The sequence below is a fragment of the Gavialis gangeticus genome, unplaced genomic scaffold (assembly GCF_001723915.1).
Source record: "Gavialis gangeticus isolate Ggan-Ray unplaced genomic scaffold, GavGan_comp1, whole genome shotgun sequence".
In the NCBI taxonomy this organism is placed as follows: domain Eukaryota; kingdom Metazoa; phylum Chordata; order Crocodylia; family Gavialidae; genus Gavialis; species Gavialis gangeticus.
The window spans coordinates 37,575,846-37,593,112 of NW_017729022.1; the positions used below are offsets into that span (position 1 = coordinate 37,575,846).

The window sequence follows — 17,267 nt, forward strand, 5'->3', positions numbered from 1 at the left end:
GTGAATTCGAGTAGGTGATGATAGCTATCGCCCAGGTGGTCGAGAACCCGCAGTCCCCTCACCAGGTCATTGCCTGTGGCCAGGACCAGGTCCAACAATTCATTTCCCCTGGTGGGACTGTGCCCCTCCTGGGTTAGGTGGAGGTCCTGTAACTTGGCTAGGAACCTACATGAGTGGTCAGACCTGGCTGACTGCTTTTCCTTGCAGATGTCTGGATAGTTTAGGTCACCATGTATGAGGGTCTTTCAGGAAGTAATAGCAATTTCAAAATAAAACTATTGTATGTGCAAGAGTGGGAAAATACACGGTGGGAAACACTCGTCATGGTATTGTCAAACACACCCATCATTTGTGGCTGTGTAGAAAAGTGATGCACAAATGATCATTGCACACAAAATGGTTTTATTTGGACATCCCCATTACTTTCTGAAGATCTGTAGCAGGGAGCTGGAGGCTCCTGTTACAAAAAAGGATCAGACTCATTGTAAAGGGTGGTGTGTGAGTAAACAAGTGGGCAAGATAAATACTAGACAGAGTGCAGGCAGGAGGGAGGAAGGAAGGAGCCGCTGATTAACTCTTAATCAGACTATCACCTTGGGGCTGTGGAGTAATTTTCTGCAGGTGACAATGGGAAGAGTGAGATAAGGGCTTGCTCAGAAGCGAGAGCATATGCAGGGGAACAGAAAGCAAGCTCTGCCCAGTCATGGGAGAAAGCCCTGAGGACGAACTGAGGCCTCTCGCAAGGAAGAAAGAGACTGCGTGCTGAGGGACCTTGGCAGGGGATTGGACTTGAGCTGAGCAGTGAAGTGAGAAGCCCAGGGGTGGGTTACCTAGGTGGGCTTCATTTGCTCAAATAGACTAACTAGTTTTCTGCTGGCTCTGACCTGCTCGACCTGAGGCTGCGTGAGTTAGAGACAATGTACCCTTTTTTTTCATTGCGCTCCCGAGATAGGTATGTGTTTGGGTTAAGGCGGGAGCCAGACTTTCAGTTTGTTTACTAACAGGAGGACCAGGTTGGGACTAGAAGAGGGGAGGCGGGTGTCCCAGTAGTGCCAGAGATGCACGGAGAAGCTTGAGCCTGCTGGGGTTTTCTTCTAAACATCCAGTGTTTAGAAGAAAACAGTGTTCAGACCTAGACCTGTGAGACTTCTGGGGTCCTAGGCAACCTCAAAGCATTTATTTCAAGAAATGTAAAAGGCATGGTAGGAGAGTGAGAGGAAGGGCCCAGGGACCAGGCGGGCAGGAGTGGAGGACCAGATGAGGGCACTAAAACAACACCCAACTTCATCCTGCTACAAAAACCCTTGTATTTTGTTTTTAGGCTGAAATGTTGCACTTTCCTTAATATTGCATAATCTATCCATCTGTATATAAGGTTTAAAATTGAAAGAAAGCTGTGAAAGTATGAATATAGATAAGTATGTGCACACACATTCTTGTAATGTGATCCCTTAAGACTTTGCTCTTTATTCTGTAAATAGTCTTGAAGAGGCAGATTAAGACTTTTATTATGCTGTATTTTTGTCAAAATAAGACATATCCTGGTCATTCTTTAAATCATTCAAGAAATATAAGAAAACTGAATGATGGATTTTGTTAATATTGAGTTTGTAAAAATTCATCCCCATGTTAATATTGGGCTTCTTTCATGGATAGAAATATTTGTTACAATTCAGTGGGAGTTTGAGACGTATTTACTGAAATACCTCATTTTAAATGGGAAAAATAAAAGCAGAATTCAGAGAAACCTCACAACTTCTTTGATAAGTGCGTAAGAAGTATATGAAACTACATGAAAAGCTTTTACCAGTTAGACTTGCCCAGAAATGTATAGCTTTGCAGAAAACGCCCATAATAGGACAGTAGTATTACACTGTTGTACTGGGCTTTGGTATATGGAAGATGGGGGAGAGTAGAGACCCACACTGCTGTGGAAATTTGGCTCCTTTGGCACTATTTACATTCCTTTCCATCCATCTTGCTTGTCTCCATCTGACACTGCAACTGTTTGTTGCTCCGTATTACAAGGGATGAGAAAAGGGCTGTGTAATGTTGGTTATTGAGTTAGGTCAGTGTGTTGAGCTCATTTGTATGTTGGATCACTTGAAACGAGAAGGAAATGTTAATGTAACATAAAACGAACAACCAAAACCAAAATTCCACACAAGGTAGGAAATGGAAGATTGGGAGAAAGAATGATGAAAATAGAGAGTCCATAACAATGGCTAACATAAAAGAGTATATGGTTAGAGAAGGGCCAGGTGACTGGGTGCCAGTCTAGCAAGAGAAAATCCAATTAAAAAGCAGTGAAGTGTCTTTTATTCTCACTCACCAGGAGGCTTTCACATGTGGATAGTAGTCTAGTTCATCAAAGCACAGGGTGAAGAATCAAGAATTTTCCTGTTTTGGAAGAAAAAAAATAATATGTTTTTAGAGCAACATGCACAGTTATTGTCACATAATACACACAATCTTGCATAAATGAATGGAGGCAGGATCAATACTTTTAAAGCTTTCAAAATCCTATGTCCTAGAAGCAACTTTTGGTGGTTAATATAACAAGGCATGAGATGTAATTGTTGGCAAAAGTATGTTCTGTAGAGTGGTGCTAATGTTTTATGGTAGAAGGGGCATTCCTCTGTATTGTTGAAAAGTGAGACCTTTATGCTCTCCATCCTGTTACAGCTCACATACTTCTTAACTTTTTTGTTTTAACCCCCTGTTAATATCTGTTGATGGAATGCATGACAATCCTATTCTGAAGAGAGGTTTATCCTAGTAGTGGTCTTCTGCAAGCAGTTGCCTTCAGCTTCAGCTTTATTTTTTGTTTTGTTTTGTTTTCTTTATATGATCCCTCTGCATGCTAATGAAAAGTTGCTTCTAACCATATTTGGCATTCTTTTAGTAGGACTACTGGCACAAGCACATATTTGTAGTATAAAGCCCTTATGTTATTCTGATGTGGCAGAGAACTGGAAGTTGTAGCAAGACAACTTTACCTTTTCAGCTAATTTGTATTGTAGAGAATAATTTCCTCATGGAAGCAAGAGTCATGTCTGTGTGCCTTGTAATTGAGCATGATTTTATATTTTTTCATTTAGGGTGTTGTTAGACCAACGGGGGGCTATGCAGTTATGTTGAACTGGACCATGTCGGCTGTATATGGACTCAAACCTGGAGAGGTAACTGCCATTTAAATTGTAGTTGTGTTCATTAAAACATTTTTTTAAGACAACCAAACACATATATAGTTTTTCTTTCTTTCTTCTATCCATTTCAGGTGTGGTGGGCAGCTTCTGATTTAGGTTGGGTAGTTGGCCATTCCTATATTTGTTATGGACCTCTCCTGCATGGAAATACAACTGTTTTGTATGAGGTAAATGCTTGTTTCTGGTGTTAACATTTCTGCCTTATCAGAGTATGTGAAGACATGCATTTATTGTTATTATGACAATTATTGTACATTTTTGGGACTTCAGAAAATAGCAATAACTGCCGATTGTCTGATATCTTAACCCATCATCTTGGAAAAACCTGTACATGTTCATAAACCTGTTGATTTTAATAAGCTGCACACTTTTAAGCACACATACCTATTAGTATGGTCAGAGCCATGATGCTACCATGAAATATCCCTAAGTTTAGCAATAAACTTGGAACATTTTTATCCTCAGTGAGCAAATAGGGTATATATTCTCCTTAATAACTGCTCAATATAATATGGAGGCTGCTACTGTGAAAAACATCTCTGAAAAGCTTCAGTACTTAGATATACATGTTTAAATATGCTTTACCTGTATTAGCAGAGTGGGCATTTCATTGTAGTTGTTGACCTCTGATAATGCTCTGATAATTCTTAGAGTTAAAAATAAGAGCAAATACACCACATGTACAATGTGTTATGGATCTTTTTGTGTACAACTCTTTGGCAGTTATTTTTTGATCGGTTCTGCTGTGTAGTATCTGCTATGAAAATAGTAGTTACACTACAATTTCCTCAGAGGTTATCCTTGTCCATGTTATAATTGGCTCCTGGAAACAGTGTTGCTTGCATTATTTTCCTTTTTGCTTCAAGGGGAGCTGAATTTATTCCATCTTTGCAGGCAGAAGAAATGGTGGAATTTCACTAAAGGTGTGTAAAAGGATTGTGAACCTTCTTGTAGTGTCAATCCTAGAGAGTAGTCCATGGATGGGGTAGGGGAAGAATAGAGGATCTATAACTACAGAAAGCTCTTTATCATCTTGGACGTGATATTTCTGGAAGGCAGTCATTTTCAACCTTTTAGACTCAGGTCACCCTTGTTAAACTTGCAGCCTCTAGGAAAATTCCAGGCCCTAGCTTCTACCTGTTTTTTGACTAAAAGAACAATTTTCCTGTGGCAAAGAACTCAGAGGTCATGTCCCTAAATGCAGGGGCATGTGCTTGCAGCAGGAAAAAAAGTAGCAGCACAATTTATGCTGCTACTTTTTGCTGCTGTGCACACCCCTGCACATGCACTTTGGTGCAAGGCAAAATGTCCTGCTTTGGGGAAACAGCAGTTTCCCCATTCCTCCCACTCCTGGCATGCTGGAGGAGCCAGGGTGGAACCAGAGGGAGGGAGATGCTCTGGCCAGTAGCCAGAAAGTCTCCTTGGAGGACCGAGCCTCTATGTCTGCTGGTGTACCGTCCTGTGATATTTTCCATGCCACTTTTTTCACAGTGTTTTTTTTCTACTGGGATTTCCTGGTAGCAAATTTTGCCCCTGGGCTGCAGATCTGTAGTGTGGGGCATGTTTTAATGTGCTGGGCATGTGGTTTGTGGCAGCACAAAGAGGTTTGTAAAACCACAAACCGCACATGCTTGCATGTCTTGGTCCAGCCAGAAAGATAACAGTACATCAGGAAGTTTTTACTATGGATTACTTTTTCAAATCTCTGGGCTTATGTTACAAGTCACCTGTAAGTGTCTGCATACCAACTGTGCTAATATTGAGCAGCACCCCGCAGCACCCTTGAGGATATCATGTCATCCCAAGGTGCTGTGGCATCCTAGTTTATAATCACTGGTCTAAGGAGATTTTTCAGAGATGCTGCTGCCTTGAGCAGTGGTTAGACTAGGTGATGGTTTGTTGTCCCTTCCAGTTTTCTCTTTCTGTGAGTCCATGAGGATGCTTTAGCCAATAGGCATATGGTATTTTCTGTTATTGCATAGCTGAGGAATGGGAGCCTTCATGAACAGGAATCTTAGATGAAGTGTACCATAATAAGTGTCCACAAATTTCGTTTATAACCTGTGAGATTAAGGCAGGAAAATGGTTCTTTCCACATTCACATAATTTTGTCTAAAAGTGCCAATCCAAACCTGGTTTACATAGGTCTATACTAGGCCAACTGGTGCTTATGAGTGGTGCTAGGATTTGCGTGAGCCATTGAAAGAAAGACCCCCCCAAAGACACCAGTGAAGGTCCTATTTCTTTCTGCAGGACTTTGTTGGGCCACAGGTGTGGGTTCAGTAACACCAGCATGGGGAGTTCTGAGATATAGTTAGCCATGTTAATTTGTGTTTGAGGAGGAAGCAGACATTTGTACCTTTATAGACTAACCAAAGTAGATCTCTGTCTTTCTCTCTCTCACCCTCTTCTTTTATTAGTCTGTAAGATACAAATCTATCCTGACTTCTACTTGACTTCAGACTAACACAGCTCACAAATGTGTGTCTGTAATTTTATTTATATATAAATCAAGCTTTATATATCAAGTTATATGTATTGAGCTTTTGTGAGCCCAAGCTCACTTCATCAGACTCTGTGAAAGGATGTGCGTAGAACATGGAACATTCTTGTTCCACAGTTTTGCTGTTGAGTTTCTTTTGAAGTTTTGGGGTGTTTATAGATGTGCTCCAGGAGGCAGGATGGGGGGTGCTTTAATTAGCACAGCTCCAAGAGTTGTGCTAATTAAAGAACCTGGAGCATCATGTGTATCAGTGTCCCTGCACTGAAAAATGGCGGCAGGGCACTTTGAACTAATGCTTGTCAAACAAACTTTAGTTTAGAGCATTGGACCATTGCTGCCATTTTTAAGCATGGGGTCACTAATACATGTGATGCTGGAGTCTGCTGGAGCATAGTAATTACCACACTCAAGCAGACTTGATTAATCAAGTTTGCTCCAATGTGCTGTAATTACAGTGCATTGGAGCCAACCTCCTTACACGTGTACAGGACCCTAAGAACAGGTAGCCTGAGGACAGAGATGGAACGTCTAGGGAGTTTAAAGTGTTCTGCCACAGGCCTGCATGTATTTCTGCAGCTGATGTCAGATCAGTGTTTGTTCATTCTTTCACGTAGGGATCGCCTCATCTGTCCAATGTAGACAGGAGAGGGGCACGTTGAGCAGGTGATGGTGTATATGACATTGGTGCTGTTGTAAGTTAATGAACCCCAGATGTTATAATCCGTGTTATCCAGTCCAGTGATAATGTGGTCTATAGTGATGTTGGGGATGGGGAGTTGTGGCAAGGCTTGCACAGTGTCTGGGTTCTAAGGAGTTCTGACATTTACGTACTTCAGCAGCCTTCTCCCTTTCTGATGACATGGCTATCAGTAGAGAGTTAGGGGTGCCCCCTGTGGGGACCCAACCTGTCCTTTCCTGCCATAATTTATGAAGCTGTATTTGTTCCACGTGTGTCTGCATATAGAATTCATTTACATTTTGGGCAGTTGCAGAGTGGTGGTGAAATACTCAGTTAGAGGTCTGGTGGCAAGGTGGGGCTAGCTTCAAAATAACTTGGGTGTGTAAAAGACAGTGAGAGAGATTGTGGCCTGCTGCAGTCTGCATAGCATTTGTGAAACTAGAGGCTAGTATTTTCCTGTTGAGTGGACCCAGGACACCAATGGATGCCCAGTGAATTTTTTATGACTGGAAAGCATCCCTTTAAGCAAAATGGGCCAATAGTCAAGGAAGTCATTGGCATTTAGGGATAACCTCTATGCTCACTTGCATGATACATGTGGCAGTTGTAATGAGAAAGTGATTACTAATGCTTGTGTTTTATTGGAAAATACCATGGAACATGCTGTCCTAATATATGTCAGGGATTTAAAATTTCTATTCTGCATAATCTTTAGAACTTTCAGGTTGAAAGGATTACTGATGTTCATAAAGTATTTTAGGGCAGGTCAATTTTTCTGTATCACTTTGGGTAAGGGTAGATTTACTGACCAAATTCCAAGTCAGTTTTAATGAAACTTTCATTGCTTGCTGGTTTGGGGAAAAGGGGTGCCTTTTAATGGCGTGGGTGGGTTGCTTACTGTTTTTCAATTCTTCAGTAAAAAACAATGGGCGTAGAATTTGCTTCCTATTTCCTTACTGTTGAGCGAGAATCAACAAGTAATTAAACATCCCACCCTATTCTACTTCCCCATTCAGTGAAGGAGGAACTTCACAATATTACAGTTAGACCTTCTGATATGGCTAACGATAAACGTCCAAGCAAGGTGCAAACTAGAAAACTAAAGTGCGAACTAAAACTACAGCTAGCATGCTATTTTGAAGAAGAAAAGACAAAACAAGACTGCTGGTAACATCAGTGATAGTGGTATCTGCTGCTTGTATTGTCTGTCCTGTTTTTCTCTCCCTTTTCACTTCTTGTATGCTGAAGTCCCCCCACAGCTGTCCAAACTTGTAAAGTTCTGTAGACAGTTGCAGTTCTTGAACTTCTGTAAGCTCTGGTACTGCAGTGGAAGGAGCAGAGAAGCAGGTTTGAAGAGTTCCTTGTGCCTGATTAATCACTTGCAGAGGATCTTGTGTTGTAAGAGGCGCAAGCATGGGTTCCTGTCCTTAACAAGGACCATAACTGCTATCTGGGCCTACATTGTCACTGCAGAGAGGCTGTTGCAGAAGTCCACATGGAGTCATGTGCCTATGTGGGGATTTGTGTGCTTGAACTGTGGGTTTTTAATAGAACCTCTCCCAAAAATATAGGTAGGTTGATGGCAGGTAGTCCTTACTGGCTTACGGGTCCATTTGCTCTGCTTCCTTTCCTGTGAGGCTACCCATGACTGTGCTGCCCATATGTAGGTCCTTGGAGAAACGTGTTAGGACATCTGGTGGAATATCTTGCTAAGCAGATTGCTGTGAGTTTGTTGTGCAGTGTAGCACATAACTGTGGTCATGTTTTGGGAACTTTCCTCTCCCTCTTCCTTTCTGTAAAGGCTCTGTTAAAGAAGAATGGACTCATGGGAGCTGCCGGGTTTAGTTCTTAAACCTCTGATGGGTGTCTGTTTGAGCTCTGTGTAGCTGGAGGACAAACAGGTGTGTTACTGGATCCCAGGTTAGCATTCGTTGTTTTTCAGTGCAGTGTCTGATATGGGTGACTGTATCTCAGTAAAGTACTGCAACCAAAGCCGGTGAATGCACAGTGAGGAATCTGGCTCAAAATTGCATAGTAAATGGTAACTAATCTGTAGTCAGTGTTTGTTGTATTCCCTCCAGAGATTCACGAGGAAGAGATATGTTGCTCTGGCTAGCTGATGGCACCCTGGGAGTATCTTTGCATGTTGGAATCAGAGTAAAGGTTAAAGAGTAGTTAACTAGAGCTGATAGGAGTTCTTTGAGGGGCTGAGAATGACTCATGAGGGAAATAAGTTAAATATTGAACAGGTGAATATAATCAGCTATGGAGGACTGCATGATAGATGGGGGGAGGTGTGCAGTAGGCCTGGTAAGGGGAAAGCTGGTTATGGGCTGCTTGTATTCAAGGTTGTATGTTGTACCTACACTACATATTCACCATGCAGACAGATGAATAGCAGCTGAAGTGATAAGCTGGAAGCTAAATATATCCTGTAGGCTTAATTGTAGTCACCCTGAGGTGAATTTAGGGGTTTTCAGTGTGGTGGATTGACTAGAATGGGCAAGAAAGCAAGTCTGAACACATCCTTACCTTGTCCAGAAGATATACACAAGCTTATTCTCACCAATGCAAATGGAAAGAGGCACTTTTGATTCTGAGTCTCTAGTATGGCAGCATAGCATAAATGGATGGCAGCTGCATCCATAATTGTGAATAAATCTGATTTTGTTAAATGCTGGAGTTATGTTTATGATTTTGCTAATAATTTAAGGAGTCATCCTTTGAAGCAAATAGTAGATAAGACAGACATTAATGATTTTGTAAAAAGTAATTAAGAAAAGCGAACTCTTGGGTGTTGGACAGAAAAAAACAACAACCCCCACAACATATCGACAATGTGCATGTGTTGTTTTTTCAGTTGAAAACAATCCCTGAGCTTTGTTTTGCCATTAACAGCAGTATCATAGGTATTGTATTAAAATGGTTCTGTAAAACCAAAAATGAAAAGATTACTTTCATTAGAGTGATTTTCTGTCTCATCACTTTGCGATAACATCTGATGCAAAGAAATTTAATTTTTGAGCTTCTGGTCGATGATTTATTGGTTAATGAGAAGCGTATCTTAGACAAAGCCAGGTTTGTGAAACAGGTCTATTCTATTAAATATTGAAGTATGTATGACATTTGATAACTGAATAATGCATGAGATTTTTCCCCTAAGCATCTGAAAGATAGACTCTAATACTCTGAACCAATGCATGCAACAGCTGCAAGAAACTTAAATGGTTATTCTTAATTGGAAACTCAATTTACCTTCTGGCCAGATAAGGTTTACCTGTTTAATATGGCAATGCGTATTTCAGCCTGAAAGCTCACAATGAATACATTTGCAAAATAGGCTATGCATTGAATTTTTACACTACAGCTATGGGAATAAAAATTATCCATGCACCCTTAGCTCTAAAGCCCTCTCCTGTGGCACCCCGATTCCCAAGCGTGGTAGTGTTTTCTAGTCTCCTTTTTACATGCCTTAGTGTCTGAAGTCTTGGAATAAATGAGGCTTTAGTTTTAATACCTCTGTGGTCCTTTGGCTAATGGCTGTCAGCTGTTAGCCTATTTGTTATTGGATTCAAACTGGATTCAGTGAGTGTGGAACTGCCAACTAGTAGTAGGGTGAATACAATAATTTGAAGAATCTGACCTCTAGGGCATTACAAGTTAAAAGTACTAAAAACATAAAATGTTATAAAAGAACTGTTTTTAGAGGAAAGAATGAGGTTAACTTAAAAGTAAGAAGAACAGGCACTGGGGAAGGAACTGGCAGTGAAGGAATCAAGAAAAGCAAATAAGAGAAAATATTAGGCCTTTATGTTTAGACTGCTCTCTCATAGATTTGATACCATGAGTGGCAATCCAAGTAGCCTCAATTTCCACATTTAAAAAAAAAATTGTCGTGGGTCTTTCACCAACTACCCTGAGGAATCCGTATTTATGGACTTTGCAGAGCCAACCTTGCAGACTAGCATTGGATACTGAATAGTATAGATGTTATAAAAGTATCCCTCAGATAGCTATATGTAGTTTGAATCTGACATCTGATGTAGAAGAGATGGTATCATATGGTTTGGGTACATACTGTTGTTGTACTGGAGTTATAATATGGCTGGCTGAACAATTGATACATTTGTATTGCAAAATAATGAAAGGTTGAAGACTTGACTGTTGCTTACACAAAGTGCATTTTCATGTGCTGTTTCTTCAGCAAAAAGTGTGCTTCCCTCCCCAGAGTCTCTTTCATGTATCTAAACCAGTGTTTCTCAACCAGGGTGCCATGGCACCCTGGGGTACCCTGAGATCCTGTCAAGTGTGCCTCAGTGTGCTACGCAATGTTAGCACTGTTAGCGTACAAGCATAATTTATAGGACAACCCCAGAGACTTCAAGGAGGAATCCAGGTGTTAAAAACATTTTGCCCTGTTGTAGTCTTCCTGAGTTTTTTGCAACAGAAGAATTGTTCTACAGTTAGTTTGTACTCAAAAAATGAATGAAAACTAAGCTGGTATTTTCTGAGGGATGCCTTGAATCTTTGAGTATAAAAAGGCTGAGAACCATGGATCTAGACACAGGTATCCCCATATCCTTCAGATATATAGTAGATCCTATGTGGTTTTTCCTCAGCTTCCTGCTCAAGGGAAAGGAAAGGTGCTACACTCACTAGCACCATGACCAAAAGAGACTTGGGGGTCATGATTGAACACAAGATGAACATGAGCCACTAGTGCAATGCCACAGCTGGAAAAGCAAATAAAACTCTGGGTTGCATCTACTGATGCATTTCAAGTAAGACCCAAGAAGTCATCCTCTGGCTTTATTCGGCCTTGGTGAGGCCTCAGCTGGAGTACTGCATCCAATTCTGGGCCCCACACTTTAGAAAGCACGTGCAGAAGCTTGGGAGAGTCCAGAGAAGAGCCACATGCATGATCAGAGGTCAAGAGAGTCTTAGGAGGAGATGCATGGGACTCTTCAGCCTGGAGAAGAGAAAGCTCAAGGGAGACTTGGTGGCAGCCTATAAGTATATAAAGGGTATACATCAGGAACTGGGAGAACGTCTGTTTGCCAGGGCACCCCAAGGGAAGACAAGGTCTATTGGTAACAAATTGCTGGAAGACCATTTTAGACTGGACATGAGGAAAAACTTCTTTATCATCTGAGTCTCCAGAGTCTGTAATAGACTCCCTCCAGAAGTGAGGTAAGCACCTACTCTGGGTATGTTAAAGAAATGCCTGGATGCTTACCTTGCTGGGCTTATCTGACCCCAGCTGACTTCCTGCACTTTGAGCAGGGGGCTGGACTTGATGATCTTGTGAGGTCTTTTCCACCCCAAAGTCTATGAAAGCCCAGCAGGAAGGGTTGGGTTGACACTCAGGCCTCCTCCTCTGGATATGGAGCCTGAGGGCTTCTTTTCTTCCTGTTAGACTATTGATCACTTTGGTGGTGGGACCAGCTGCACTTCACAGCTCACTGATTTCAGGAGCCCAAAGAAGACTAACTGAGGGAAATGCCCTTCTCTGTGGGGCTAGGTAAGTCTAGTTGGCAGGGCATTAGTGGCTCTGAGGAAGAATGTGGTTTTCCTTCCTACTTCACAGCGAGCAGCCCAGGAGTGGAGTCTTGTCCTGCTCAAAGATGACACCTGGGAGGGGACTCCTCTCCCCAAACACTGTACCTGTTCATCCACAGTGAAAATGTCTGTATGGTCTCAGCCGTATGCAAGCTATCAGGGGCATGAAGTTGGTTGCTTTGCCATTTTAGGTCAGGACTCTGGATTTTTTTTTTGTCTTCTGTATCAGGTTCCACTGCAGATTTGGTTTCTTCCCATGGAGTAAATCAGACTGTTTCAGCCTCTGTCCTTTGCCTGTGTGACTCTCTGAGCTGCTGGGAACTATATTTCTCAAGTTCCCAACAGGCTGCTCCTTCCCCACCCTGAAAACTTTGGAGGTCATAAGGGTTGCATCTACATGAGACGCTTAACTGTACAGCAGACTAATTTGCTGTGCAGTAAAGCATCGCTATCTACACGTGTGTGGCAATTAGGTCTCAGTAGACTAATTTACCGCATTGTTGGATAGTCCCATCAGATACAAGTGGTATCTGGAAGCGCTGTAAATTACTGCGCTTAAACAAATGTGTAGATGGTGACATTGGGATTACTTTACTTTGGCTCAAATTAAGCCAGAGTATATTCAGTCACATTCATTGCACCTGTAGACATGCCCGAGGTGTATTGCACAAACTGGTATATACTGATATACACAATATAGTTCTGCATGGCCTCAAATGTAGAGATACATGTTTGACATTTTGCCTCTGTTAAATGCCATTATCTGTCTTTTTCCCTCAGGCCCAAAGCTTTCTCAGTGTGTTACCCATGTATGTGCCACAATCAAAAGGACCATCTCTAAGTATTCTGAAAGATTCATTGAATAATTTTGTGGCTGGCTTAACCTATTGAAACAATCATCTAGACTCACATAATTCTTTCAATGAAAGGAAAGAAGAGGGAGATGGTGACTGTTGCGACATTCTCTACTAAAAAAATATAACTTGGATATTTTCTTTTCTACAATAGGGTGTCTTGTTAGGTAAATCAAGGAGACCATCATGATCTAAGGAAGCAGACCACACTCTAAGATGTAGATTAAATTATTTATAATTTGGTGTGGACCAGTAAGTTTGAAGATTTCATCAGTTCAAACATTTTAAAAGTAATTCCTCATTTGCATTAATGATGTTCTCTGTCTCCTTTGAGTTAGAAGGAGAAACAGCAAAGAATAGCTAATGAACATTTGCTAACCACTTTGGGGTAGAAGAAGTTGGCAAAGAAGTGGCAGAATGTAGCTTGCTTCTTGTCTGTCAAATGATATTAGGTGAAAGTGAGAGGGGGTCCCAAAATGATATCTTCATCCAGTTGTCCTGTTGAAAGGATGCGACTTAGATGAAGAACTTCAGTTTGAGTTGAAAAACTGTTAGGCCAGATCAGTTTTCCTTTTAAATAAGGCCCTCCCTTCCCCTATCTAGCTTTTAGTGGCTCCAAACCACTAATAGTAATGGACTTTGTTACTTTGATTTTTCCTGTGGTTGCTCAGTGGTATGCTTCTTGATCCTGTCTCCCCCCATGGTCTCCCTCCCCCTGCAGGTAATAGTAAGGTAAAAGTAAGTAATATTTCTTATGTTATAGGTAAGGTTCTGTAAAAAGAAATATCAAAACAATATCCACATATAAGCAGGCTTCCTGACCAAACATTAGGAAGTAAGATGAGTACTCTGGTACTTCGTCATATTTACAGTAGTAGGTATGTTAAAGATAAGATGTGACAGCTCTCTCTGTCTGTTTCTGGTGCATGTCCAATGCACCTAGCATGTTTACATGTGCATGATTGCATCTCTTTGAGGAACAACCTGTTGGTAATAGAGACCTAGGTTTAATTACCCCTACCAGGTGAGATGGTTTTCGGGATCTTGATGTCTTTATGAATGCCAGCTAAAAATCTCTAATGTCCAAAGAATTTTACCTAATATTTTGGCAAGGATGGATGCACACTGATCCTGGGGGACAGACTTATGAGGTGGTTGTTGAAGACCAGGATGTTCCCAATATTACTGCATTCTGCTTCTAGAGAGCAATTTCATACAGACAAGCTCCATATAAGCTGCCCTGAGCTTTTTTATGGGAAGAGGTGGCATATAAATGAAATAAATGAATATGTTCTTCAGATGAGATACTGATGGTTGGGCTGCCTTCTCAAAGAGAACTTCTTTTTCCCCACATGCTCTACAAGTGTTTACATATTGCACTTCTGCTGCCTGTAGCATTATATTTTGATGGGAAGACTAGTTTTTGGTACATTCAGATGCCATGCCAGGTTTTGCTGTACTTCCTGAGATTGTAGCATGTGAAATACATGGTATTTAGTTGGCTGCTAGAACAAATCTTTCTTTATTATATACTTGTCCCTTCCTCTGAATAGTAAGGCCTGTCAGTGTGTGGAAATCACCGCAGAGGAAAGCTTTTTCTTCCCCAATTGATGCCATGGTGTCACTCTATCTTGTATCTGTCAGATAGAGTTAGTCATTGTAGAGCAGTATTGCTTACACAGGTGAAACAAACATATGCACTAGGAAAAATAGAATGGAACATCTTCAAGCACTGCCTCAAATTAGTCAAGGACACATCAGATGTTGACAGTTGTGGATCAGTTGCTACATGGGCTTCTCTTTAGGTAGAGGGATTTTAGTCCAACCCCATTTTCTTAGATTTATACATACAGGATTGTGCTTTAGGGTAGGATTTTTTATTGTAGCTAAGGTAGATGACCTGTACCCTATTGCATTCAATTTTGCAGAATGAAGCATGAATGAGTCAGAGTACTGTCTGTTCTGGCCTGGATTTTTTGCCCTTGGAATCCCAATGCTTGTCCTCCACTGCCTATTTGAGTGAAAGAAAGTCTAGTTTATGAGCAGGACACCATTATTCTTAGTCTGCACTATCTGGGAGCCTCTGGGAGCCTCATTTCTCAAGTTGCTGAATAGTCAGTAGTGCAAAAGTTTGTTATCCTGCTCTCCAACTCTATTTATTGATAATAGGGCTGATATATTTACGCAAGCATGCCTATATAAAATAGTGTACATGTGCATACATGAATATGTATTTAAATATTTCTTTTACTCCCTCACACAGGGGGATATGTTACATTTTTAGGTGTAATTAATCATTTCCTTTCTTTTGGGTTGATCTATTCAATGGTTATACACCACTAGACAGATGATTATGATGTGATTTATTGGACTTCAGAATTCTACCTTTTTGTTATTCATAAGATCCATCCTTCAAGCTCTTCTACAGTGGAATGAATAATCAATAAATTGTGGAGACCATCAGTGGATCACTAGTAGAATTTTAGTTCATCTTGTCTGCATTATTTTACTAAGGTTTGAATGTAAATGTAATGAGATTTTCCTTTTCTAAATATAGCATAAAATAATTAGACACACACATCCTCAAGATATATCTGAGAGTTTTAATGGTTTTCCTATTCTTCTGCTCAATTTTAACTCTCCATCAGTTAATTTAAATTTAAATAATATTGCATACTTAGGCCATCCAACCACATACATATCACTTTCTCACTTCTGTATGGCAGCTTTCAGCTATTTTCTCTTCCTTCTTACAAAAATAGTAACTTTTTTCCTCTCACTCCTTTTCTTTCATCCTTATCTCCACCCCATTCCCTTTGATAACATAAGATTCTGTTAATTTTATCCCCCTGACTCATACTTAGGTTCTTTTGTTTCTTCAGTGGCTCCCTATTACCTCTCTTTAGTGTTTTTTACTTTGAACACTGTACACAGGGTCTTAAAAAAATGTCCAAGGATGGAGAGTCCACAACCTCGCTTGGTAACCTGTTCCAGTGCTTTACTGTCCTCCTAGTGAGAATTTTTCCTAATATCTAACCTAAACTTCCCTTGCTGCAACTTGAGACTGTTGTTTCTTGTTCTGTCATCTGTCACCACTGAGAGCAGTCTAGCTTCAGCCTCTTTTGAACCCCCTTCAGGTAGCTGAAGGCTGCTATTAAATTCCCTTTCAGTCTTCTCTTTTGCAGACTAAATAAGCCCAGTTCCCTCTGCCTCTCCACAGAAGTCATGTGCCTCAGCCCCCCCCCACCATTTTTGTTGCCCTCTGCTGGACTCTCAATCCTTTCTGTAGTGGGGGGCCCAAAACTGGACACAGTACTCTAGATGTGGCCTCGCCAGAGCTGAATAGAAAGGAATAATCACTTCCCTCAGTCTGCTGGCAACACTCCTACTAATGCAACCCTGAATGCCTTTAGCCACCTTTGCAACAAGGGCACATTGCTGGTTCGTATTCATCTTATTGTCCACTGTAATCCCCAGGTCCTTTTCTGCAGAGCTGCTGCCCAGCCTGCCAGCCTGTACCAGTGCATGAGATTGTTCCATCCTAAGTGTAGGACTTTGCACTTGTCCTTGCTGAATCTCATGAGAGTTCTTTTGGCCCAATCCTCCATTTTGTCTAGGTCACTCTGAATGCTAGACCTACCCTCCAGCATATTGACTCTGTGCCCCTGCTTTATTTCAGAGACCAGATTGTTTCTCAGCTGCAGACATTTTGTGGTATTCAGGAGAGAGCTTGTAATGAATTTGATACCATGAGTGGCAGTCTAGGTAGTTCTTACTTCCTCATATTTTTTAATCCATCTGGAGTCCTTCATCCACCACACTGAGGAATCCCTGTCTTTGGGCTTTGTAGAGACAACCTTGCAGACTAGTATTGGATGCTGAATGGTATGGAGGTTATAGATAATTAGCACTGTGGCAGATAGGGAACCCAAAACAATAGGTTTTAATTTTCTCTTGATTTTCAAAATAACAGGTGAACTATCATATTGGCATTGATAGAATTACAAAATCAGGTGACAGGACTTTGGTTTTGGTTTTATGAACTTGAGTGTCTGCCTTGGTTATGAAGTCATAAAGGTTTTGAAATGGTTTAGGCTAGGGACAGACATTCAAAAAGCCTGAGCCTGAATTGATTCAATCTTTGCAGGTTAGTCTAACTAGGCTAGGCTAAATCAGTTTTGTAACAGGACAGACATCCCAAAAATGCAGGTACATGCTTGCAGTGGCTCGGGATAGAAGCTGGGGGGCACTAGAGCAGCCCTCCCTTCCTTCCAGAACATGGAGCTGAGGGGGATGTGCCCAGGCTCTGGCAGGATGCTCTGACTAGCACAGCAGGGAATTGATAACAGTGTTTATCTCCCAATTAGGAAAACAACAGTGGGACATTACCAGCTACTTCTCGATTTTTGCCTGTTGATTCTACCTGTTGATTCAGGACTAGCCAGCATGCGGTCTCTGAGCTA

At 41.2% G+C, this 17,267-nt stretch overlaps 1 protein-coding gene across 3 annotated transcripts in view; it reads left to right on the forward strand.

Annotated features, from left to right (window-relative positions):
- Window positions 1-17,267, forward strand: part of ACSS3 (acyl-CoA synthetase short-chain family member 3) — a 237,747-nt gene that overhangs the window by 50,068 nt on the left and 170,412 nt on the right. For 2 of the 3 annotated variants that reach the window (XM_019514799.1, XM_019514797.1), the window contains exons 6-7: window positions 3,102-3,182; window positions 3,281-3,376. The exons of the other annotated variant lie outside the window; for it this stretch is intronic. In XM_019514799.1, coding sequence (XP_019370344.1) covers window positions 3,102-3,182; window positions 3,281-3,376 — 177 coding nt within the window. The remainder of the gene's footprint in view (window positions 1-3,101; window positions 3,183-3,280; window positions 3,377-17,267) is intronic. 3 annotated transcript variants of the gene reach the window in all.